The sequence below is a fragment of the Podarcis raffonei genome, chromosome 16, assembly GCF_027172205.1.
Source record: "Podarcis raffonei isolate rPodRaf1 chromosome 16, rPodRaf1.pri, whole genome shotgun sequence".
In the NCBI taxonomy this organism is placed as follows: Eukaryota; Metazoa; Chordata; class Lepidosauria; order Squamata; family Lacertidae; genus Podarcis; species Podarcis raffonei.
Window position 1 is genome coordinate 24168081 of NC_070617.1, and position 24716 is coordinate 24192796.

General features: G+C 44.9%; 1 protein-coding gene across 2 annotated transcripts in view; it reads left to right on the top strand.

The window, feature by feature from the left end:
* Window positions 1-24716, top strand: part of OSBP2 (oxysterol binding protein 2) — a 172328-nt gene that overhangs the window by 16162 nt on the left and 131450 nt on the right. The window contains exon 2 of one of the 2 annotated variants that reach the window (XM_053369437.1): window positions 12130-12338. In XM_053369437.1, the coding sequence (XP_053225412.1) occupies window positions 12130-12338 (209 nt within the window). The other variant, XM_053369438.1, reaches the window with a different exon arrangement.

A 24716-nucleotide genomic window follows, 5' to 3' on the forward strand; every position in this document is an offset into this window, starting at 1 on the left:
TTATCCTTGAAGCCAGGAGAGCGAGAGGGGTCGGTGTGCACAAGATTGCGCAATATATAGTGCTGGTGGAATTTCTCTGAAAAAGGGAGAGGAGGGAAGTGAATTTATAGAGCTGTTTCAGATTATCCCTGTATTGGCCTATGGTATTCTTGAAACACTTTCTGCAGTAGATGCTGAAGTGGCTCTTGGACAGTGTGAACTCTATAATGGTAAAGTCACGTCCAGTGGTGTTAAAACTTTTAATCAATCTGCTGCTTTTCAGATGTTTTGGATTACATCACTCACCATCCCTAAGTAGGACTCATAGCATTTGTAGGCTAAAACATCTGGAGGACACCAGGTTGGAAAAGGCTGCAATAGACTCTAGATCTGCCTTTGGCAAAACTACAGGAATGAGCTGTATTTTTCTCAGAAATTAATAAATCCAGTAAACTCTGTTAAATCCAGTAAACTCTGCAAATTTGTTTTATGGATATTCTGCTTTATATGGGAAAAGTGTCTTAAACACTATGTGTTTTGGAAAGAGTGTCTTAAGCAGCGATGAGATTAATATGATGCTGTAAGTATGTCTACAAGTTAGCAACCTTTTCATCTGCAAGATGTTTGGTGTGCATTTTATTTTCATAAGCATGTATAAGAAAAGCAGCCTTGTTTGACTGCTGCAGCAACGAAGAGTCTCGTGGCACCTTATAAAGATCAACCTACTGTGGCTTGAGCTTTTGTAAGAATACTTGAAGAGTATAGTGAATAAGTTGTTGTTTAAGGTTAAGCGTTTTTTGCATCTCTGCTATAAAGTGCCCACTGCAACTTTGCAATTTAAGCAAATTGAGTATGATTTTATTTTATTTTTCTTTTGCATTGTTCTCATTTTGCAAGTTGTGGGAGAGGCAGAGGCACCAGAGTTTACACAGAACCATTGAAAAACTTAATTTGCCTTTCTGGGATATTTAGTTAAGCCTTTTAAGTAACTTCAACCTTCTTTGTTGCTTTTTGATAAATCTTGCTGTAACTTTTGCAGAACTTAGGTGAGGTGTTGGTGTGATTACTATAATATTTGTTCTTTAAGACAAAACCCCATACAAATTAATAATTCTGCTAGAGGAATGGAAACACAAATGTAGAATGAAAAACTCACTGTGTTACTTTTACAGCATTGTCAACTAGAAGCCGATTGTGCAAATATAAATACATGCCTATTTCCCTCTCAGCTGAGTTGCCAGATCAGCAAGTTATAAAAATATAATTGCTACATGTGGTGGTGAAGACAAGCAGGATTGTCAGAGACAATTTGGAGCCCCATCAGACACCCAGGGAAAAAGGTCAGAACGTCATAACAATCAGTTTTTTTATATACTGCATTTGTGGTCAAAGCAGTTCGCAGGTGGGGAAAAGAAGTCTTCAGCAATTGAAACTGGTAGTTCCCCAATTATGGAATGACTCCCTAGCAAAGTGCCCCGTCTTCATCACTAGGAAAACATTTCTAGACCTTTGGTGACTGACAAACCCCCAGATCCCTTGATGGAAAGATGTGGGTTTTTTACCTGAAACTTATTTTGGAATGTTTCTGACTGCAGTTGCCTTTAGATGACTGTAATTGGTTTTAGAATGTGTTTACGGTTTCAGGATGTTTTTGTTTCGTTAAAAAATGGTGGATCTTGCTTGCTGCCCTGGGCTGTTTTGGCAGGAAATAAATCCAGTAACTAGGAATAAAAGTGCAGAATGTTCCTCTGTCTGCTTTATGCTGCAAGAATCTTCTGTGAATGTAAAATCTACAAAGTGTAGGATATGGGAAGTCATTGTGGCACCCTCCAGTTGTTGTTGGACTTCCAGCTCCCATCAGCCCCAATCAGCATGATGGGATGATGGGAGTCAAAGTCCAGCAATATTGGGTGGGCACCATGTTGCATGACCCTGAGCTATGATGTGCACTTGATTTTTTTTATGCGTTCTTCCACTAACAGCATTCAAACAATGAATTTAGGAATTACATCTGTCGTAACAGTCATAGTACAACATCTGGCTTCGACTGGCCGGCTAAACCAGGTGAGGGTGGCTGATGGGTCTCAAACCTTCAGTGAATTGGGGACTTCCCTTGCATGCAAAGACAAGTTCTGGCGGATTGAGCTGGCAAGACCAAGAGTAGGTCCAATGGTAAAGAAGACTGTTTTTGCACAGGGAAGTGAGGGGCCAGTGTGGCTCGTCCACCAGGGAAAGGTAGCCCGTCTCAGAGAAGGAAAACTCTGACCTTAAATCGCTGCTGCCTTGTGGGATATCTTCAGGAGAAGAAAAGACCAAGGAGTAAACCCTACACAAATCCAGAATGGCATCCTTAAGACGGTTGGGTGACGCCCTGTATGCCTCCTTCTGGCAACTCCTGTAGCCAAGCTGGTACCAAACGTATTGCTTTCCTTTCCTTTGGACCACATCAGTGAGGTCAAAAGGAGGGACCTCCATACACACTGCCCAGGCTTGCGCCCCAAGGAAGGTTTGACGTCACCCCCAGAGGAACACTCCATTAATGGTCTCTCAAGAAAAATGGATGCCAACAACTTTAAAACGCATGTGAAGTAATGTATACTTAGTTTTAAAAGCACTGGCCTTACAAAATTGCATTCCGGGAATAATTGTTGCAGGGTTAGGAATAGTTCAACCCCACCTCGAAGATACTTGGGCATGTAGGTGGGCCAACTCAGGCTGCCCTTTTTTATATTAAGGACAGCAGGCCTTTGTTTTTGTAACCCCCAGCCTGAACCAGTTGCCACCAGCTCATGCATTCTTTTTATTTGGTTTGATTCTACATAATGCTTGTCTTGTATTGCCACCTTCTGAACTCTACGACTTATTGTAATAACAGTAACAATAATATTTTTATCAAGCAAAGAACCAAGTTGTATTTGAATAGCTCTGTTCACATATAATGATAAACCATATACTAGGAAAACTGTGGCTGACTATGAATAAGCAGCATGCTACCTACCTGCATGCTGCTCAAATCCTGACAAACTCTATTTTCTGAGTTGGAAGGAAACGACAGCTGTGGATGTTGCATTATGTGCAAATCAGTGCTTGTGGTTTGTTTACCCCCAGGCACACCTTGACTTCTTGCTTGTGGTTTGTTTGGAGAGAAGCTCAAAGCAACTGTCCACACATAACTCCAAGGCAGCACTGTGATTTCCCCCCAGTGCAGCAAAGGGAGCAGCAGTGAAGGTGCAATTTGAGCAGCACGCAATTCAAAGCATTCTGCAAAACCCACATTGCTGTCTTGTATATAAATTTCCTTTTGTGCTCCTTGGTTCTTGTGGTAGGAGTTTAGTGAGCAGTGTTCGAAATCAGCCAGGCGCATTTTGCACCTAGCTTTCGACCACTTGTGGCCAAGTGAAGATGTCTGGGTGCCAGGATGTCGCCTGACATCACCATATGGGGATCATTGGATCTGGATTGTTTCCACACATTAATATCCTGTCCTGTAGTATTCTATCAGTTGTATTTTATCTTTACAATCACAATGAATCTGTTGAACCAAATTGCTTTTTCTGTGCAGCCTGAGCAAGTGCATTAAGAAAAAGAGGTTGGAATAGGCCAAAATATATGGACTGTCCCTGGTTCAAGTGACCTTTCTTCTTCAAGTTCTCAAAGCTCCTAACCTAGCTCAAGGTTGTCATCTGAACTAGCCAGGTGTTTAACTGAGAATTGATCACAGTTGGCCCATCCTTAAAAAAATAAGACTTAGAGTCGTCTTGCCCCCAAATGGCAACTAGGCATTCTGTTTTGGCAACCGTAACCTTGGTTTAAGGAACCATTTCGTGTCTATCTTATAAATCTGAGTTTCTAGCACCGGTAGTGAGGATGTTGTGATATCAGCTAAGCTTTCTGTTATATCTCCACTGTTGGAGGCAGTATGCCTCTGAATACCAGTTGTTGGGAATCACAAGCGGGGAGAGTGCTGTTGTGCTCAGACCCTGCTTGTGGGTTTCCCACACGTATCTGGGCGGCCACTGTAAAAACAGGATGTTGGACTAGATGAACCATTGGCCTGATCCAGGAGGGCCGTTCTTACAGTGTTATGTTCTGATTCATAGGCAGTCTGGTGCTCAAAACTTGTTTGAGTAGCCACACGGCACAATTTGTTTTCAGAGGTTGTGCCTGCATTTTTCATTTCAGTTGGAGAGAGGGAAACTAGGACATGCATCGCCTGTTGATGTAAGTGTATCTGAGCACCTGGCTTCTCCTCCAAGGCTATTAATCATCCTACTTTGTGGCTCTGGAGACGAAAAGATGAGTTCCATGATGCAGCATTGCTTGGAGTCCTTGAGGCATCATGTGATGCGGCTTGATCAGAAACACAGCAAAGCACTCTGCCTTGGGTGCGTGGGAGTCTCAGAGAGGCAGCGCTTGGGCTCAAGGCCACTTTGGGTTGCATGCAAGAGAGGGACTGAGAGAATGAGGCCACACCGGAAGTTTCTGATTTGCCTAGGACCAATGGAAGAGGAATGACTTACATGTAGTGCAGCTTCCAAGGATGGTATATGGTGGGTCAGATGCTTGCCGAGTGTCTTCAGAAACTATTATTAGGACAGTAACAGAATCACAAAATCTACTCTCTTCTGTAAGACTTGAGATTTCTAGAAGTCCTGAGATGTTTTGCTGGCTGTGGGCTGATGGGAGTTGTAGTCCAAAACATCTGGAGGGCAGTGTTCGCAAACTTCCATTGTTCTAGGTGCATTTTACGATAGGGAATTTCATTAGCGTGAGCAGTTTCTGAGTTCTGGGTGCAGTACTATGCCTAAGATTTCAGATGAAAACTGCAGAGTGGAAGGAAAGGAGGACCTTTTTCTGCCTCCCCACTTACATCTACTCTCTGAAGACTGGTGAAGAGACCTTCTTAAGAATATTAATGGGGTGGGCAGGGGAAGGACTAGACCAGGGGTGACCAACTCCCAAGAGACTGTGATCTACTTTCTGAATTAAAATCTGGCAGTGATCTACCCCCGTTTTGGGGGGGGTTCAGCTCAAAGTTGTTGAGTTTTTTTAGGGGGAGGAAAGCCCCGTGTTTTAGGGGTTCAGCTTTCAGCTCAAAGTTGTTGAGCTTTTTTGGGGGGGGGGAGTCAAAGTTTTTGAGCTTCTGTGTGGAGAGCCAGTGATCTACCACAGACGTCCATTGATCTACCAGTAGATCACGATCTACCTGTTGGACGTGCCTGGACTAGACTATGGGAAAAATGAACATAATATTTAAGCTGCAGTTCCTTCGTTTTCAGCTTTGTATTCTTGTTATAAAAAAGCATGCCTAGACTTTCCATTGCTGTGGTTATAACCTAGATGTATGGTGCCATTTAGCACCTAGCTTTCATATCTCAGTTTCTAACACTGCTGGAGGGTTCTAAATTGGTGAAGGCTTCTTTAGGGGGAATAGCAGTGTGGGGTGACGTCCACCTGCATCAACTCTAGGCTGGGTTTCAAGCAGCCTTCAAGGGATCAGTGTTAGAAATTAGCCAGGTGCCAGGCGCATTTTGCACCTGTCTGTCGACCACTTGCAGCCAAGTGAAGATGCCTGGGCGCCAGGATGGCTGCTGACATCTCCACCATCTGGAGGTGCGTGCCTGCAGATCATTGGATCTTGACTGTTTGTGCACACTAATACCACATCCTGTAGAATTCTGTCAGTTGTATTTTATCTGCACAATTGGAATGAATTTCAAGAAACAAAATACTTTTTCTGTGCAGCCTGAGCGGGAGCAGTCACCATTAAAAAATAGAGGTGTGAGTAGGTCAGTACAGTATCTATGTGGACTGTCCCTAGACCAAGTGTCTTTACTTCTTTAAGTTCTCAAAGTTCTTAAGTAATCTATACTAGGCACATGTTTAACTGAGAATCAGTCACAGTCAGTCCATCATTTGAATAATAAGACTTTGGAGCCATCCTACCACAAAATGGCAACAAGGCATTCTGCTTTAGCAACTGTAACCTTGGTTTAAGTAGCCATTTAGTGCCTAGCTAGCTTATATATCAGAGTTTCTAACACGGTTAGCGATATACATGTTCTGCTCTTGAACTGTTTTGTACCAGGGAAATGTTGTTGCACAATAGATTCTGCAATCTGTTGCTCAGTAAGTTTCCGCTACTGCAGCAGTTGTGCTGGATTTTTCGGCAGAATGTTAAAACTCACTCATCTGCTAGTACATGACACTGGTCTCTAGGAAATTAAAAAACCCAAATAAAATTTGACCCTTAAAACACACACACGGAATATAGCCAGCTTCCTTGTAGGGTGGAGTTGCAAATCCTTTTTACATCCTTTAATGAATCAACTATATTGGCTTCAGAACAGCTTCGTAGACATCGGAAACAGATGAGATCACTTCCCCAAACTTGAGAATCAGCAAAATACAGCATGTATCATACATTGGTGTAAACATCGAAAAGGTATTCTTGTTTAAAAATGAGGTGAATATTGGGGGGAAAGGCCCCATTGCCCTGGCCCAAATGCAACAAGCATGCATTGGTGACTAGACAGACAAGTCATTAAGGGTATCTGGTAATTATACCTCTCTGTTGTGACCAGAAGATATGTGTAAGTGGTTGCAGCCACCCATTTCATACAACACTTACTCTTTGGGATGCCTTCTTGACAAGGTTTGAAATTAGCAGGGCGCCAGGTGCATTTTGTGCCTAAAGACTCTCCATTTGCGAGCACCTCAAAAAGTCTGGGTGCCATTTTTTGCGCCTGGCTGACACTCAAGGATTACTGAAATGTATGTGCTTTGAAGCCTCGAAGTCTATGCTAAGGACAGACAATATGTTAAGGAGTTTAACAATAAAGAGTGAGAGTGTTTTGAAAATTGAAGTACAGTGGTACCTCGGGTTAAGTACTTAATTCGTTCCGGAGGTCCGTACTTAACCTGAAACTGTTCTTAACCTGAAGTACCACTTTAGCTAATGGGGCTTTCTGCTGCTGCTGTGCCGCTGGAGCACGATTTCTGTTCTCATTCTGAAGCAAAGTTCTTAACCTGAAGCACTATTTCTGGGTTAGCGGAGTCTGTAACCTGAAGCGTATGTAACCTGAAGCGTATGTAACCCGAGATACCACTGTACAGTGGTACCTCTGGATGCGAATGGGAGTCCCAGAAGCCATTTGGCTCCTAGTTTTTCTATCCCAGTTTCAAACAATGCTTACTGATTTCATTATTGGTGTCAAGATCACCCTTGAACCTTTTGGAGACACTATGTCCTCAGGACTAAATGAGTCTTGGAATCGTGTGCTACCACTCACAGTGATCAGGGGACAATTCTGTCCCTTTTAATTTTTCTACTTCTTTTGACTTTGTGTCCTCTTTGATGTACTGCAGCATGTGCTTCTATGCTCAAGAGATAAGTTTCCCACTGGTTTTCTCCATCCTAATAGGCTTCTATTATCCTAGCAGTGCACACTTCCAGACCAATTCCATTTTGCAGGTGGGATTAAACTGTAGTCCAGCAAATTCAGGTTACAGAACATGGATTTGGTGCTCTTGTGCAACAAACATGTTTCCAAAAATAAGAAGCCAAAACAAAAAATCAGTAAGGTATAACTTCTCTGCAAAATAAAATTGAAATGCCTGCTCAGACAGGGTTGGGAAGTGACCTTAATTAATATTTTCAACCAAACATGCTCCTATAAGGTTTCAGCTTATATCTGAGGTGGCAATTAACAATGTATGGAGTTCTTCACACAATTTTTACTTAACCAAGTGATAAACATTAGGTGTTTAAAACAGTGTTCCATGTGTATTTTGGAGAAGCATTCTTTTCTCAATCCCTTATTTAGATGCCCTCTTGCTAATATCCTTCTGTTTGTTAATACCAGCAAAAATGACTGAAGGTTGATGTTCAGTTCTAGCATTATCTGTGTGTGTGTGTGTGTGTGTGTGTGCCTACATAGTAATCCAGGACTGTCTCTCCCCTACTCCCTCCGTGCATGCTTCTTAAGGATTATCTCATATTTGAGACTGGAAACTTGCCCATGTATTTTTGTTATTCAGTTGTTGAGATGCTAACACTGAGTAGGAAAATTTGTCAAGATACTGGGCTATTCACTGCTGAAGGGCACCTTTACGGCTCTGTGCATAGCAGTAGATGGGGAAGTGTCTGCTGAGAGCACTCTGGGAGTGTCTGCGTGCAAGTAGGGAAAATAGATTTCCATGTTATCTTTAAAAGTGATCATTAAAAAACCAAATCTCCCTTTAAAAAATAATCCCTTTTTGAGAGTAAAGGAGCTGGTCAACATACTCTGGAATGCAGTCTAGCTGTTTTGATTTGTTGAAGTTATCCTCTGGGAATGTGCATGTGTCTGGAAGTAATTCACGAATGACTGATTTCCAAGCAAAGTCTTGAGCAAGACACGTGCAGCTTGCTGAGCACTGCGATCCACGTTGGCAGCATTGTGAGCTGTGCTCATTCTGTTTGTTCCAAGTTACCTCCCTTTGAAACGCAAGTTATCTGGGTAACTTAAAATAAAACGTTAGAACCTTCTTAAAACAGCTAATCCATTAAAATAAGCTAAAAAAACCTGCAAGTTGCTGTTTAATTGAGATTAAATCGGCCAGCGTGCTAAAACATTTAAAAGTCTGGTAAAATAAAGCAGGTTTTGCTTGATGCTGGAAAATGCATTGGAGCAGGTGAGCTTCTTGGGGAGAGCATTTTGGAACTGGGGTGCCACTAGTTGGGAAGGCCTTATTTCCAGTAGCACCTGCACCACACCTGGGAGGACAGGGAAACCCAGAGAAAGGCCTTTGAGGATCTCAAAGGATAGCAGAGGCACATAAGGAGATGGGTACTTTGGCCCCAACACATTAAGAGTTTGTAAGTCAGGACCAGAACTTTGAACTGCTCAAAGCAGCTGATCCCAGTACAGTCGTACCTTGGTTCTAGAACAGAATGTGTTCCAGGAGTCCGTTTGACTCCCGGAACAGTTCGAAAACCAAGGCGTGGCTTCTGATTGGCTACAGGACACTGCAGAAGCTGCGCCGGACATTTGGCTTCCAAAAACGGTTTGAAAACAATCACTGGGTTTTGATCGTTTGGGAGCCGATTTGTTCGGGAGCCAAGGCGTTTGAGACCCAAGGTATGACTGTAGCAGCCGTATTATGAAATAATTGCAGTTTTCTGCATATCTTCCTTGCAGGTTTACATTTGCATATGGTTTCCATGAATATGGCTTCAGATGCCAAACGGAAGCTGGTGGGTGGGTTGGATTCGCTTAACCATCTGGATGGGCACCTGGGACTGTGCAACCTGCACTTAAATTTAGCAGCTTCTTAGCTGTTGGGATTTTACATCTTCATTTCTGATAATTTTGCATTTGCTTCGGTTGCAGCAAAACTGTGATGCCTTTAGTGAAAATAACCAGGAAGGTCTTAAGCAGCCCTACAGAGGCAGGAAATTGCGCACGGCACGGCTTAGGCTCTGCTTAGCTGAGTTGGTAGAGCAACTTCCATTCAGAAAGTCCCAAATTCAGTTCCCAATGGCATCTCCATGCAGGGCTGCGAATGTGCTGTCTTGAAACCCTGGAGAGTCGCTGCCAGTCAGGGTAGACAGTACAGAGTGAGATAGAAGCGGGTTGCATAAATGTTCCAAGTGCGCCAGAATACAGTTGAATCATCCCTGTAAAATAGTGACAATCTGGAAGCTACCCAGACATAGGAAATAGGCTTGTTTTTGTCTTCCTTCTTAATATCTTTTTCAGAGTGTACTCAGAAAAGGGCAACCAAAGTGTTCAAGGGGGTGGCACAGCTCCCCTATGAGGAGAGTTTAGGGAACTATGGAATTTGCTTCCACAGGAAGTGTCAGGGGACTGCCATCAGAACGGGTGGGAGGCAGAGGAATACAGAGAGCCTCCCATGCTTCTGAGGAGCAGCTCCTTGTCCAACCGTGGGGAAAGCCATACCTCCAGTGGAGCAGAGGGGGAAGGGGGAAGCCGAGCGAGGAGAGGGCTCGAAGATGCTACTGAGAGCCCAAGCGCCTCACCTAGCCCAGCCAGGCAGGAAACAGGCACACCGTTTCCGTCACCCAGTTTGCGCACAGGGGTGAAACGTAAGGAAGGGAGGCGGAGATTTGGGGTGTCTAAGTTATTATGCTGGGGGAGGGGGACCAGAAGAGGCCACTCCCGGAATCTGGAAGTGACTGAGATGGACATGAACTTTCTGGTTCTGCACTGTAAATAGTTTGCACAAATAAAAACCTGTTAAAGACAGGTCGGAGTCCTGCCTGGTTACTCGTGAGCAACCACCTCACCACCTGACAGGAAGTAATGACAGCCACCAACTTTGATGGGTTTAAAAAGGATTCATGGAGTTTAAAGCTCTCAGTAGTTACTTGCTAGAATGACTGTCTTCTGTCTCTGCTGTTGGAGGTCCAAATGCCAGCTGCTGGGAATTGGGGTGGGGGTGGGGAGAGTGTTGTTACACTTCCCACGGTCATCTGGATGACCACTGTGAGAACAGGATGCTGGACTAGGTGGGCCTTTGTCCTGACCCAGCAAGGCTGCACTTATGTTCTTAGGTATAAATCTAATAATTAGATTTTGAAACTGTGGCAGGGGCTGACTTGTTTTTAATATCTGTGCAGTACCCAGAACACTTTGGACTCTTCATACAGCAGGATTAGAATAATATGCAGCAATACTAGTTTATGCGGAGAAAAAGACCACTTTCCTCACAGTCTCACCGTTTTCACACGCCCAGGGATTTCCAAAACTCAACCCTGTGGTTTTTTGTTTTTGTTTCTGCTGCCTTAATTATGACTACTGCTGGGAAATTATAGTCTTCCTGCTGTCAAACCTTCCAGCTATTTTTGAGGCTTAGGGACCCCACAGCAAAGTAAACAGGCTACTACTCTTTGAATGGGCTTGTAGCAGACAGAGCTGAGTTTCCAGATAATTCTGTTTGTTCTTTGACAACTTATTGGCAAATATATGCTTTGCAACAGGACAACAGGTACGCAGGACAATTGAAACATTTTCACAAGGAGCTTAGACTTCTTGCTTGCTTGAGGGAGAATGTGTCTCTTTTGATATATAACATTGTCAGTTGGCATTACTTAAGGCACACCCACTACTGTAGTTTCGTCTGTCAAGACTAAAACACTCGGTTTCATCCAATTTGTCATACACAGGTGACTCCCTAGCAGATGCACAGCAGCCTTCACCAAAGTGGTGTGCTCCAGATGTTTGGACTACAACTCTGTAGTGCATAGCTGCCTGGGGCTGATGGGGGTTGTCGTCCGGAACATCTGGAAGGCACTAGGTTGGTGAAGGCTGATTTGAAGGTGCCGCTTGCTTTGAGTTAAGTTTATACAGTGGTACCTCGGTTTATGAACTTAATCCGTTCCTTAGTCCATTCTTAAACCAAATCCATTCTTAAACCGAGACGCACTTTCCCTAATGAGGCCTCCTGCTGCCTGTGCCCTTCCACCATTCGGCTTCCGGTAGTAGACCGTGGTAAAGTTTGCAAACCGGAACACTACTTCTGGTTTCGTGGTGTTCGTAAACCAAATAGTTCATAAACAGGACTGTTCGTAAACCGAGGTACCACTGTACTGAAATCTAGGTTTTGATTTCTGTGTTACCAGTTTTGGTTTCAGTATATTTGCAAAACAAATGAGGCATCAGGAAGCCTTGCTGACCTATGGCAAATTACCCAGAGATCTACAGTACTAGTAGATCCAGGATTCCACAGTGAAGGCACTGCATACAGCAGAGCTTTCCAAACTTTTCATATTAGTGACACACTTTGTAGACATGCATCATTTTGTGACACAGTAATTCAGTTTTACTAGCAAACCAGAGGTTAAACTAACCCCTTTGCAGCCCCGAGATGAGCATTCATGCAACACACTTACAGACTGCAGCTGACTTACTAATGTGTCGCGACACACAGTTTGGAAAGCTCTGGTGTTCAGTGTTTCTTGGCACAGTTCAAACCAGGACCTGCTGCCTGAAGGAAGTTTTACTTGATGCAGTCATGTGGGAATCCTGCTTTCAGTGCCTAGGGAAGTCCTGGCTGGGGAGGTCCCCCACGCCCCCTTGCTAGCCTTGATCAGAAGGTGAAACCCAAGGCGCTTGCTTATGCTTCTTCCCTTGTTCCTTTTTGCAGGACTCAAGCTGAAATGGCTCACACCTGTCGGGGAACCATCAACTTGTCAACGGCTCACATTGACACGGAGGACTCTTGTAACATTGTGCTTTCCAATGGGGGAAGGACATACCACCTGAAGGCTCACTCAGAAGTGGAGCGGCAGCGATGGGTCACTGCTTTGGAGCTGGCCAAGTCCAAAGCCATCCGCATGAGGAACAACCAGTCAGGTAGAGTCCGTGCTTGGTGGGGAGGATCTTTCTGTAGGCCCCTCCTCTCCTGCAGAACACCCCAGTGGCAGAAGAAGTTGCAGGGGAAACTGGGGTCCGAGGAAGCATTGCACTGTTGCTTGAGAATTGCACCGTCCTTAGTGGAGGTGCAATGTTGTAAAAGGAGCACTGAGCTAAATCTTGGCTCCTACACCAGAAAACTAAACAAATCACTAGATTCTAATGCTTAATGTGGGTGCTGCAGGGGCTGGTTATGCAAGGCTCCTTAAGGTTCTGCAGCCGGAGGGAGGTGCCTTGCATGCCTGACCATCTCCTCTAAGAATTTGGATAGGTCAGCATGAATCAGCAGAGCAAGCAGCTTTTCCACACAGCTGTGAGCTTGGGCCCAAAGGAGTTCAGAAACAGTACTTCAGCATTTTAAAACCAGAAATCCACAGGGCCTGTTATATCTTGACCAGACCTTCCATCCAGAATCTCTTTATTTTAACTGTTAATACCTTCGACACAAACATACAGTCTTAGGGTGGCGTAAAGGTCTTGCCGCTGTGTTGAGTGACGGCGATACTAATGTTACATTTGACCGAGATGGAATGAAGAGGGCTTTCCAGGCTAGCAAATGAACTTGGGAGGTGTTGGTTTTCTGTGACACAGTCTTCAAGACGGTGCCCACCGGTGGTGACCTTATCAGGCTTCAGGTTTGCGGGGTGGGAAGCTGCCTTGCGCAACTCTCGCTTCCTTTTCGGTAGTGTGCAAGCTGTTGGTGAAGGCCCAGGGATGCTGTGTCGCGTCTCACCCTCCGCCACAGGTCAAGCAATGACTACCAGCCGTGTGTGCCTCATGACCAGCCAGGGACTTGGTAAGGCACGTTGTCAGCCTGTTTAATTGAAAGAGCAGGGCAGCACCTGACAAGCCCCTGTGAGTGGCTGGAGACTTGGGCGAGGGCTGTGGCTCGGTGGTAGAACATATCCCATCAGGAGGGGCTGGGAGAGACCCCTGCCTGAATCCCCAGAGAGCCTTATAGGGGTTGTGAATGGCAGGCAAGTGTGCAGGGGGAAATGGGGAAAGTAATGTGGATGTAAAAGTGGACAGGTTGTCCCTGTATTCTATTCTCTTTCCTCGTCTCTGCAGTTACTAGTTGGAAAGGGCCGTAGCTCACTGGTTAGAGTGCCCATTTTGCATGCAGAAGGTCCCAGGTTCAATCGGTCAATGTTTATTATGGCAAAGCAGCCAGCATACACCCAAGGTTCAATCCTTGGTGTCTTCTGATAGGGCTGGGAAGGTCCCTCTGGTCCCCTGGTCTGAAACCCTGGAGAGCTGCTCCCATTCGGTGTAGACAGTGTTGGGTCAAATGGACCACTGGTCCAACTTTGGTATAAGACAGCTTCCTGTGTTTTGGTTTGACGAGTCAGAGGTTGTGCAACTATGCAACCCCTCCCTCAGTCTTACTTCTCCCTCACAATTTCCAGCCACTTTAGGGTTTCTACAGGAGAACGTTTGTCTTGATATGGTTTCAGGAGGTACATTTGCAGCAGGTTTGTTTATAGAGGAACTGTAAAATCTTTAAAAAACCAGATATTCAAGGCTGCAGTAAGTGGGGGGTAGGAGGGCAGGGGGAAGCAGCTTTCCCCAGGACAGTCTTCCCCAGCCTGATACCCTACAGATTATTATTTTTTGGACTACAGCTCCCATCAGCCCCAGCCAACATGGCAAATGGCCAGGGGTGATGGCAGTTGTAGTCCAAAAGGTGCCAGGTTTGGGAAGGCTGCCCTAGGAGTAATACTGGAAGAACCTTCCTTTGGAATGAATAGAACAGTTCTCCTAAGCAACATGCTTGAGTAATGAAAGGAAGGTGGTGGTATTATATTTTGGGACTGCTGTATGGAGATAATAAACATTTAAGATACATCAGGGCCATTTCCAGGGCTTCTAGGAATGCTTCTGCAGGTATGAAAATAGTAACATAAACAATGGGTCAACGCCTTAGGCACAGCTTCCAAGACTGTAAAGCAGGTGTGACCAGTGTGGTGCCCTCCATATACTTTGGACTACAGTTTCCATAACTCCTGACCCTTGGTCCTGCTGATGGGAATTGTAGTCCAACAGCATCTAGAGGGCACCATATTGGTGACCTCTTGCTATAGAAGTGGTTCTCAATTAATTATACGTAAACAAAGTTATTAAACTCTTTCTTCCCACCCTTCCTGAACCTTTTTGCTGTCAGCTATTACCTTCTGCTATTACCTTGCCCTGAATCACTTTCTACCAAAGATGATTCTGCTTCTCTCTCTCTCTCCCCTCCACCAACGCATACACACAGATTCCTTTAGAATGTCAGATTATTCTTCCTCTTTTTTCCCTAGCCCAAGCCCCCTCAGCCATGTGTTCGTTAAATCCATGCCCATTAGATCCAAATTCAGTACTTTGTCAACTTGGCCAGACTTGTTTCCCCTCTGTCTGTTCGCAGGGTTGGATGCATTTGCTATCTCCTTTCTGACACTCTTGACTTCAGGAAGTCCCAGTTTCATTCCACTTTGAAGGAGAGCAATGTCATAACACAGATTAAAGGGATTTTTAATCCTCTTTAGAGACCATAAAACCACGTTTTGCCTACATCTGGCACTAAAAATAAACAAGCAGTCCACCCCAGGATTTTTTCAGTGCTCTCTCTCTCTCTGCCTGCCTGCAAGTCTGATTAACTCCTGCTGACTTTAATGGAATAAGTATAGCGGTTTGGTATTAAAACCTGCCGAGTCTCCCCTGCAGAAGCTGGTGGGGTGGGGGCTGCCCAAGGGACGTAGGAGCATGTTGCCCTTTTATGGAGGCTGCTGGGCGTCTTTTTAATTAATCATGCCCTACAAGCCCTCCTGTTATTTCTGCTTCTTTTCATCACACAGGCTGGTTGTGTTTGCTTGGGCTTAATGGGTGTGAACATTATGCAACATGAGCTGGCTGCTTGGTTGCCGGGTCACTTGGGGTTGCCACTTGCTCGCTTCTAGCCTCCTTGAATGAAGGGTCTTTTCTCTTGCTCTCTCCTCTGAGAGCTGGCACGTGCTCCCTGCCCCCCAGTGAGCGCCAGGATCTGCCCCCTCACTTCCATCAATCTAGTTCCAAAGCTTTGCACCTAGTATAAAGGCAGGGTTGCATTATCAAGATGCCCTTCAGCTGGAGATCCCTTTGCAAAATCACAACTGCCTCATCTGGGATAGACCAATGTTTCATTTGATCAGGAAGTAGCGTGTTTAGCTCCAGAACCTGAATTTCCTACCTGTTGCCTGAGGATTCCTTCCTGTGTTGGCTGAAGAAAAGAGTCCTGATGAGCAAAAAATAATAATTTCCCCTCATCAGTGAATCACTAGAGCGTAAATGCCATCTTTCTAATGCTGTAGGAGAAAGGGCATGATGCCCTTTGCACACTAGCGTGACTTTAAATCAGAATCTTTAGTGTGAATTTAAATGAGAGCCTTTGGCTTTTGGGCTTCCTGTTAGGGCATCTGGTTGGCCGCTGTGAGAATCAGACTAGAGATGCTGGACTAGATGGGCCTTTGGTGGTTCTTACATTCTTAAAACGATGTGGAGCCTTACACAGATGGAGATGTTGGCTTACACATTTCATACACCTTGCTGGGCTGTAATACTGACATTCACATCTGAGGGTTGGTGTAGCTGTGGGCTGACTCTCTGCGCTTAAAGGGAGACAGACTCCTTTTGTACTGTTTACAGTGCTGCATGTGGTCTGTTTTGATCCATTTGCGCACGCCCTGTCTTGCCAGCTGGCAAACCTTTCTGAACCTGGCAGTCCTGTTTGGTGCTTGTGCCCTGAGAGAGGAAGGGAAGGCAGAAGAGTGTGCAAGGAAACAGTACAAGTGCAAGTTGTGTGCGTTAGAACTCCTTAACTGCACTATAGCCTCTGCACACACCTGGGTTGCTTCGTAATATGGTGGTGCTACACCTCTTTTTTTCTTTTCAACTTCAGGTAGGTTTTATTTAAAAAACCCACACAATTCAGCACGTTCAACAGCACAGTCTAATGAGATACATAAACCCATTAAATAAACAATAAAGTGACAAAATAAGTACCGTATTTTTTGCTCTATAAGACTGAATACAGGCTGCGCAGCTATCCCAGAAGCCAGAACAGCAAGAGGGACTGCTGCTTTCATTGCGCAGCGATCACTCTTGCTGTTCTGGCTTCTGAGATTCAGAATGTTTTTTTTTTCTTGTTTTCCTCCTCCAAAAACTAGGTGCGTCTTGTGGTCTGGTGCGTCTTATAGAGCGAAAAATACGGTAAATGAAACCCTATCACAGTTGAAGTCCATTGGCTTTATGTTTTATTTACAGATTTTTAATACTGTCTATTAGCAATAAGTTCCCTGCCAGCAGGAGAGCAAGTGGGAAATTGGGCCCTTGTGTGGCTGGGGCATCATCATCAATCCACCACCAGTTTCTTGACCATTCTCTAGCCACCGTGTTCCAGGATCTCATTACATCCTGTCAGTTGATTCAGTTCAGACCCTTGTGACACCCCCCCCGGAAAGTCTTGGATAACGGGGCAGGAACACTGTGGGTGAGCATGAGATCTAGTACCCTCCAATATAATTTGGCCAAAGGGCAGGTGAAAGATCTTTGCTTTTAGCAGCACAAGATGCCACCCAGACAGGCCCTTGTGTGTTAGGATCTTCTTGACTCCTGGCAGCAACAGAGTTTCCAGCATGGCACCAAACTCTGGTGTGTGTGTGTGTGTTTTGTGCCTGCCTGGTGGGGGGGCTGGTGGGGTGGTAAGCTTTTCACCCCAGGCTTTTCAGAGTGATTTTGCTCAGCTGTGTTTCCTCCTCCCTGCTGTGTCCTTGGTGTCCCCTAGTGGCAGCTGTTTTACTTGTGGGATTTTCCGGGAATAAAGTTCTGACCTTCCAGAATCTGTGCCCTCCTTCTGTGTTTTCCAGTGCTTTTTTCTAACCTCGCACTCACCCTTGCTTTCCCCATCTTCCCTGTGATGGACATCCCGGTTGTGAAAATCTCCAACTATTATCTGTTTCAAATGGAAGCATTTAGATCAAATAGTCCTCCAATGATTTGTTTGCTTGGTGAATATAAAATACAGCAGCATCAGAGCTGTAATACTGAGCCATTACTTCAACCATGGGGAACCTTTGGCTATTCAGACGTTTGCTGAACTACGACTCCCACCATCCCTGGTCATTGGCCACACTTTCAGGGGCTGATGGGAGTTGTGGTTCAGCAACATCTAAAGGGCCAAAGTCTCTCCATTTCTGCATTACTTGAAAGAGGTGCCATGGAATTGAAATGCAGTGTCACATACTGTTTTTCCACTGCCCTGTTTGCCTGAAAAATTTCTGTTTTGTCTAGAACATTGTACGTATTTGTGCCTGTTTGAAAACATTTTTCTTTGTTTTGTCTTTTTCCTTGATGTCCTTTTGCATTCATGTTTCCTGCCTCTGTAAAACCTTTGGTGGAGGGATGTATATATGTATGTGTGTGTTTATTTCAGGTGCTGGGTTCATATATATCCACTCTCTTCCACTGTTACTGATGCCATTAATAATTGTGTCACACGTTTACCATTTCCATCTTTTCTGCTGTTCATCAATAAATGTTGCATGCATGTAACCTTTTGTGGCTTATTTTGTTCGTTTGCTTTTCCCCACTTCAAATAGCAAAACCTAAGAATTTCATTCTGTGGGCTGCACACGGTCAAGGTTTCCTTCCTGTTTTCCATTTTCTTTAAGCTTTCATTTCTATATTGGGAGTGTTTGTTTTGGCAGCCTTGCTCAACCTGTGGGTCCCCAGATGTTGTTGAATTACAACTCCCATCACCCCTAGCTAGCAAGGCCAGAGCTCAGGGACGATGGGAGTTGTAGTCCAACAACATCTGGGGACCCACAGGTTGAGAACCGCTGGTTTAGAGCATTTGTACTCCAACTCTTCAGCCAAAAAGGCTTCCAGGGTGGCATACGTGTGATTAGTTAAAACAGTCCTTACAATCTAAAAGACCTGTCACACAAGGAAAAAGGGGCAGGGAGGGAAGAGGGGTGAAAGCAAACTCAAGGATCGAATTATTAAAGTTAAGCAGTAGTTCTTATAACTCCCAGAAAGTGCTTAGCAACATTTCTCTGAAGTGCACATGCATGCCATAAGTGGACACATTCTCCAGCTCGCTTTAGACATGCATCAACCTTCCCAGTCTTCTGTGCTCCACCAGATGTTTACTACCAATTTTGTCCTGCTTTAACATCACACAATAATCTGCTTTTTGCCCAGCTAAACTACAGAAACATGGAGTGTTGGGATGGCAATGGGACCAGCAGTGGAAAGGGAAGCCCCCTGCTCTCTCTCAGCCTGTGAGAACAGGGGGTTAATGGTTATGGGCTGGGAGAGTCAAGGCTAAGTTGGGTGTAGAAGGGGAATATTTCTGTAAATCATTGGTCTTCTGGTAGATCCCTGACTCTCTTATGTCTGCCCTAAAGCAGCATTGTCAGGAAGCTTGAGTTTTGCTTTCCACAGCAAAGGATGGTGTTGGCTCTTGATGTGTTTGAGGGTTAATTGCTGGCAAGCCAGCAGCATTCTGTCTCCTCCAAAGCAGATCCGTAGCCCCTTCTTACAGGTATGATGTATAGAGCCCAAGCTGGATCTACACTGATCTGGAAAAGGCTATTGAAAACACTATTAAAAAATACAGCTCCCAATGCAATTTGCCATTGGCGACAGATCGCTGCTCTACAGTGCCCTCTGGTGTCACATTTTTATAATGAATTTTAAACGTCTTAATTCACCAGTGTAGATTAGTCCACAGTGTGGTATAATGGGTAGAGTGTCAGACTAAGGCTTTGGAGACCAGGGTTCAAATCCCCACTTAGCCATGAAATTCACAGGGCGACTTTGGGGGCCAGTCACTGCCTTTCTCAGCCTAACCTATGTAACAGGGTTCTTTCTGGGGATTAAATGAGGAGGAGGGGACCATGTACGCCACCTTGAGCTCCTTGGAGAAAAAGGTGGGATATAAATACAATTAAATCAATCAATAAACAAGCAGAGAAGAGAGGGGTTGGCCTACTGAGCTTTTGTGGGGAAAGTTGTGAGGCTCTGTGCTAGGGTAAACCCCATCCCTGTTTGGGTCTCTCAGCTTGTAGGGCTGCCTGAACATTCATATGACATTCATTCATTCATTCATTCATTCATTCATTCATTTCATTTATATACCACCTTTATCTTCCAAGGAACTCAAGGTGGTGAACCTGGTTCTCTCTCCCATTTCATCCTCACAACAGCCCTGTGAGGTAGGTTAGGCTAAGAGATGGTGACTGGCTCAAGGTCACCCAGTGAGCTTCATGGCTGAGTGGGGATTTGAATCCTGGTTTCCCAGGTCTTAATCCAACATTCTTAACCATTTCACCACACTGTCTCTAAAACAGTATGTGATCAAACTGATTAAGACTGTTCAAAGGTCTTGGAACATTATTTACTTTTCCCCTAAAATTTGCTTTCACAATTCTGGGCATAGTGCCTGATTACCCTGGTTGCTTTGATAACAAAATATGTTGTTGTGCAAAACCACACAGAAAGTGGCTTTCTCAAAAGTTGACCAACACAGATGCTAATGCAACAATTCTGTACCACCTTTAAAGCGTAACTAATTTATTACAGTGTAAGCTTTTCGTAGACTGTAGTTTAACTCTGTAATAAATTTGTTAGGGTTGTATGCAGTGCTGGCCCTGCTCAGAGTAAAACCACTGAAATTAATGGACCTCAGTTGTTGTTGTTTAGTCATGTCCGACTCTTCGTGACCCCATGGACCAGAGCATGCCAGGCACTCCTGTCTTCCACTGCCTCCCGCAGTTTGATCAAACTCATGCTGGTAGCTTCGAGAACACTATCCAGCCATCTTGTCCTCTGTCGTCCCCTTCTCCTTGTGCCCTCCATCTTTCCCAACATCAGGGTCTTTTCCAGGGAGTCTTCTCTTCTCATGAGGTGGCCAAAGTATTGGAGCCTCAGCTTCAGGATCTGTCCTTCCAGTGAGCACTCAGGGCTGATTTCCTTAAGAATGGATAGGTTTGATCTTCTTGCAGTCCATGGGACTCTCAAGAGTCTCCTCCAGCACCATAATTCAAAAGCATCAATTCTTCGGCGATCAGCCTTCTTTATGGTCCAGCTCTCACTTCCATACATCACTACTGGGAAAACCATAGCTTTAACTATACGGACCTCAGTTAGTCATATCCATTAATTTCATTGGGACTACTCTGAGCAATACTAGTGTTGCATACAAAAAGACTAGTGTTCTTACTGTGACAGACTAACATAGTGACCCCTCTGGAAGATGCTGAAGTCTCTCCCAATGAGGGCAACCTCTGGTGCTATACCTTGCCTACTTGGAATTCTTCCTAACAGTTATTTAGCACAAATATTTCCCTGCCTCAGTTCAGCTGTTACTTGCAAATTAAGCTGGAATTTAGCAGCAGCTGCTGTGATAATTTATTTGTACTGGAGAGAAGAAATATATAACATGCAGGCAATATTCCAAGATATGAAAAGGTTGCTGGACCCACCAGCTTTTTCTGGGTCTCTCGTAAGAATTACAAAGCTTACGAAACATGGCTTACTGTTTCTATGCAAGAGAGACTGTCTGGGACAGTTACTCCCTATAGAAATTTGAACATTATGCTGGTGGCCACAAGGTGGCTGTGTTGCATTTGTCTTTATTGTAAGGAATGCAGGATGGGGAGAGTATATTTGGTGCAATACTGTACATTGAAAGCAGTTGCATACCGCTTTAAGGAATTGTGCTTCTCCCAGTGAATCCTGGGAGCTGTAGTTCATTGTTTGCTGCTGAGAGATGTTGAGAAGACCCCCTATTCCTCTCACAGAACTACAACTCCCAGAATGGTTTAGCAACCAATCTCTCTTCCCAGGGAACTGTGCGAATGGTAGCTCTGTGAGGGGAACAGCGGTCTCCTAACAACTTTCAGCACCCTTAAGAAACTACTGCTCCCAAGATTCTTTGGGGGAAGGCACAACGGTTTAAAGTGGGATGCTGCTGCTTTTAAATATTTCGTGCGGGTGGGTCCTAAATCACATGATGTCTCCCAGATGTTTTGGACAGTAGCAGTTGCTCTCAACCCACACCCTGTAGGACCACTGTGCTGGTTTCCAGGAAAGGAGGAGGGAGGCTGTATAAGAAGGAAGTTGCATGGCATAAGCTGCCTGGTGACCTCGCTGACCAAGAAGCCCAGGGAAGCATTCTTAGGGGCATTAGCTAATACATACCCTCAGTTTATTGGCTAAACCTGTCGGAATAGGATTACTCCGGAAGTTCAGGAAGCTGAGACGCACTGTTTGGTGCCCGCAGAATTCTCTCACTGTGAGAGAACCATCTTGCAAGCACTGGCATGTTCTCCCTGCGGTTCTTCAAATACGAACTTTCAGTTTCTAGAAGCTGTTTCTAGCCAGACCTGCTGAGTGATCCACATTCTCCTTTGAAGGGATCCTGCTTTTTGGGGGGAGGGCAGGGGGTGGGGAGGGAGAGATCCCCTTCACATTTATTTACTGAGTGCAAGGAGCTAATGCCAAGGGTGCCCTCACTGTTTCAAGTGGCACGGTTGTGCCAGCACGGCTACAGCTGCTGGAGCAGGTAAGGACTATTTATAAAAGTCTATGTGGAGGGGTGGGTTGCAGCTGGGGCCTCTGGGTAATGAAAGGAATGGGGCTTTTGTGTGTGTGTGTATACCTGTAGGGAATAAAAGGGATGTGGGTGGCGCTGTGGGTTAAACCACAGAGCCTAGGGCTTGCTGATCAGAAGGTCAGAGGATTGAATCCCTGCAACAGGGTGAGCTCCCGTTGTTCGGTCCCTGCTCCTGCCAACCTAGCAGTTCGAAAGCACATCAAAGTGCAAGTAGATAAATAGGTACCGCTCCGGTGGGAAGGTAAACGGCATTTCTGTGCACCACTCTGGCTTCACTAGAAGCGGCTTAGTCATGCTGGCCACATGACCCGGAAGCTGTACATTGGCTCCCTCGGCCAGTAAAGCGAGATGAGCGCCGCAACCCCAGAGTCATCCGCAACTGGACCTAATGGTCAGGGGTCCCTTTACCTTTACCTATACCTGTAGATGTCCCAAATATGCCCACCCTCCTTGTCAGTAAAGGCAAAGTCCAGTCCTTCCCAAACATTATAGAACATGAGACTTTTAATTTCAGCGTTGAGGGCTCAAGCCCTATGTTGGGTGAAAGATTCTTTCATTGCAGGGGGTTGGACTTGATGATCCTCGTGGTCACTTCCAACTCTGCAATTCTATGATTAAAAGAGGCAGCAAGGACAAAGACCCATGGAGCCACTTCCCAGGCAGCAGGAAAAAAATGTAGCAACTACCGTAGGCTGATTGTGGCCTTGCTGATTCTTTGAGAGAAGGAGACTAAATTCCTAGACAGAGTTTTATTTTGAATGTGTGTTTAAACAAAAGAACATTTCCCCAGTATTTCCATATTAGTGTGAAATACCAGACTAATCAATTTGCAGCTAAGGGAAAGCTAGAAGCAGCTTGGTGAGATGTGTAATTGTTCTTGCAGGGAAGGAGTAGAGATTCCACCCCCCCCCAAAAAAAATGTAAATGGAACTATTTTGCACCTTATTAAAGAAGAATGTTTGCAAAAGGTGGGGAGAGAGATCAGGGACACTTGGCTTCCTTGGAGTGCTTTGCAGTAGCTCACCACATCCTATACATGAAACGAAACGGATTGGGGACCTGTGATTGAATTGACTTGACCTCCCATAATTTCTAACCATTGAGCATGATAGCTGGGACCGATTGGGGTTTGGGGTGCAGCAACATCTGGAGGGCAACAGGTTGGCTAGCTGGTGAGTTACTGTATGGATCACAAATTGGGAGCAGATGCTAAGCCTAGATGCAACAGCAGGGGGCAAGAGCGCTGCAGTAGTGGATGGGTGTTTACAGAAGCTGAGCAACAGTTTGTGTGTTTGCAATTAAGAACCCAGTTTTATGATGCACAAAGGCTATCGTGTTCCTTGCTGGGTTTTAAAGTTGCAGTATTGTTGCCGTTTTTTGGAAGTGCCACATAAACACAAATAGGGCCCTGCTGAGCTTTGTTGCTTTGTGTGACGCACGCTCACCAAGTCTGCTGTGAATCAGCAGCAAATGGATTGCAATTCTCTTTTGTTTTGTTTTGTTTTTATTTAAAGGCAATTCTCCTCATTTTGAGGAGCAAATTAAAATGGAGGGAACGGCTTAAAGGACTGTATGACTTGTGCTAAATTCCCAAAATGAAAACAAACAAAAACATTTAAGGAAACGGAGGAAAATAATCAACTGCATGAAAGCAAATTGAAGCTACCACCCTTAACGAAATATCAGGCAGCTTAAAAATATGTGCTCTGGGAGTTGTCTCCCACTAAGTTGGCAGCAGCGGAAGCTTTCCCCCCTAAGCTGAAGGAAGGGAGGTCTCAGGACATAGCCAAAGTCACAATGGGCTTCCTTGGCAGTTTTAAAAGTTAAAATCAGCAGCTTGATTTGGGCTCTGCAACCACCCAGTTGCCAGTTCAGCATGTCTTGCCACAGGGACGTGGGTGGCACTGTGGGTTAAACCACAGAGCCTAGGACTTGCCGATCAGAAGGTCGGTGGTTCAAATCCCCGTGACGGGGTGAGCTCCCGTTGCTCGGTCCCTGCTCCTGCAAACCTAGCAGTTTGAAAGCATGTCAAAGTACAAGTAGATAAATAGGTACCGCTCCGACAGAAAGGTAAACGGCGTTTCCGTGTGCTGCTCTGGTTCGCCAGAAGCGGCTTAGTCATGCTGGCCACATGACCCGGAAGCTGTACCCCGGCTCCCTCGGCCAATAAAGCGAGATGAGCGCCGCAACCCCAGAGTTGGTCACGACTGGACCTAATGGTCAGGGGTCTCTTTACCTTTACTTTATGTCTTGCCACTTCTGAACCTCTCTTTCCACAAAGCAAAGTACGGTCATCTGTTTGGGTGCACCAAACCAAGTGGTGATTTATCACATCGTATAAATCTTCACACAGAATTCTGCACGGTATTCAGTTCCACTTCAGTGCAATAACATACCTACATACCTACATAATTTTATTTAGGAAATGTTCTTGTGTTTTGTATTTTATTCTGTGAACGGCCCCGGGATCTCTTGATGAAGGGTGGTATTTAAATTAAATAAATAACAGTAATTTCCACAGTTCAAATGATGCTCAAGGTGACTGACAACATGAAAAACAACAACGTAACTGCAACAAAACAAAAATGGTCATAACAAAATATTAAAGGATATACAGCCAAACGGAACAATTTCCACATAAATCGCAAGAAGAGTGAAAATAAAGATACAAAAAACCAACAGCA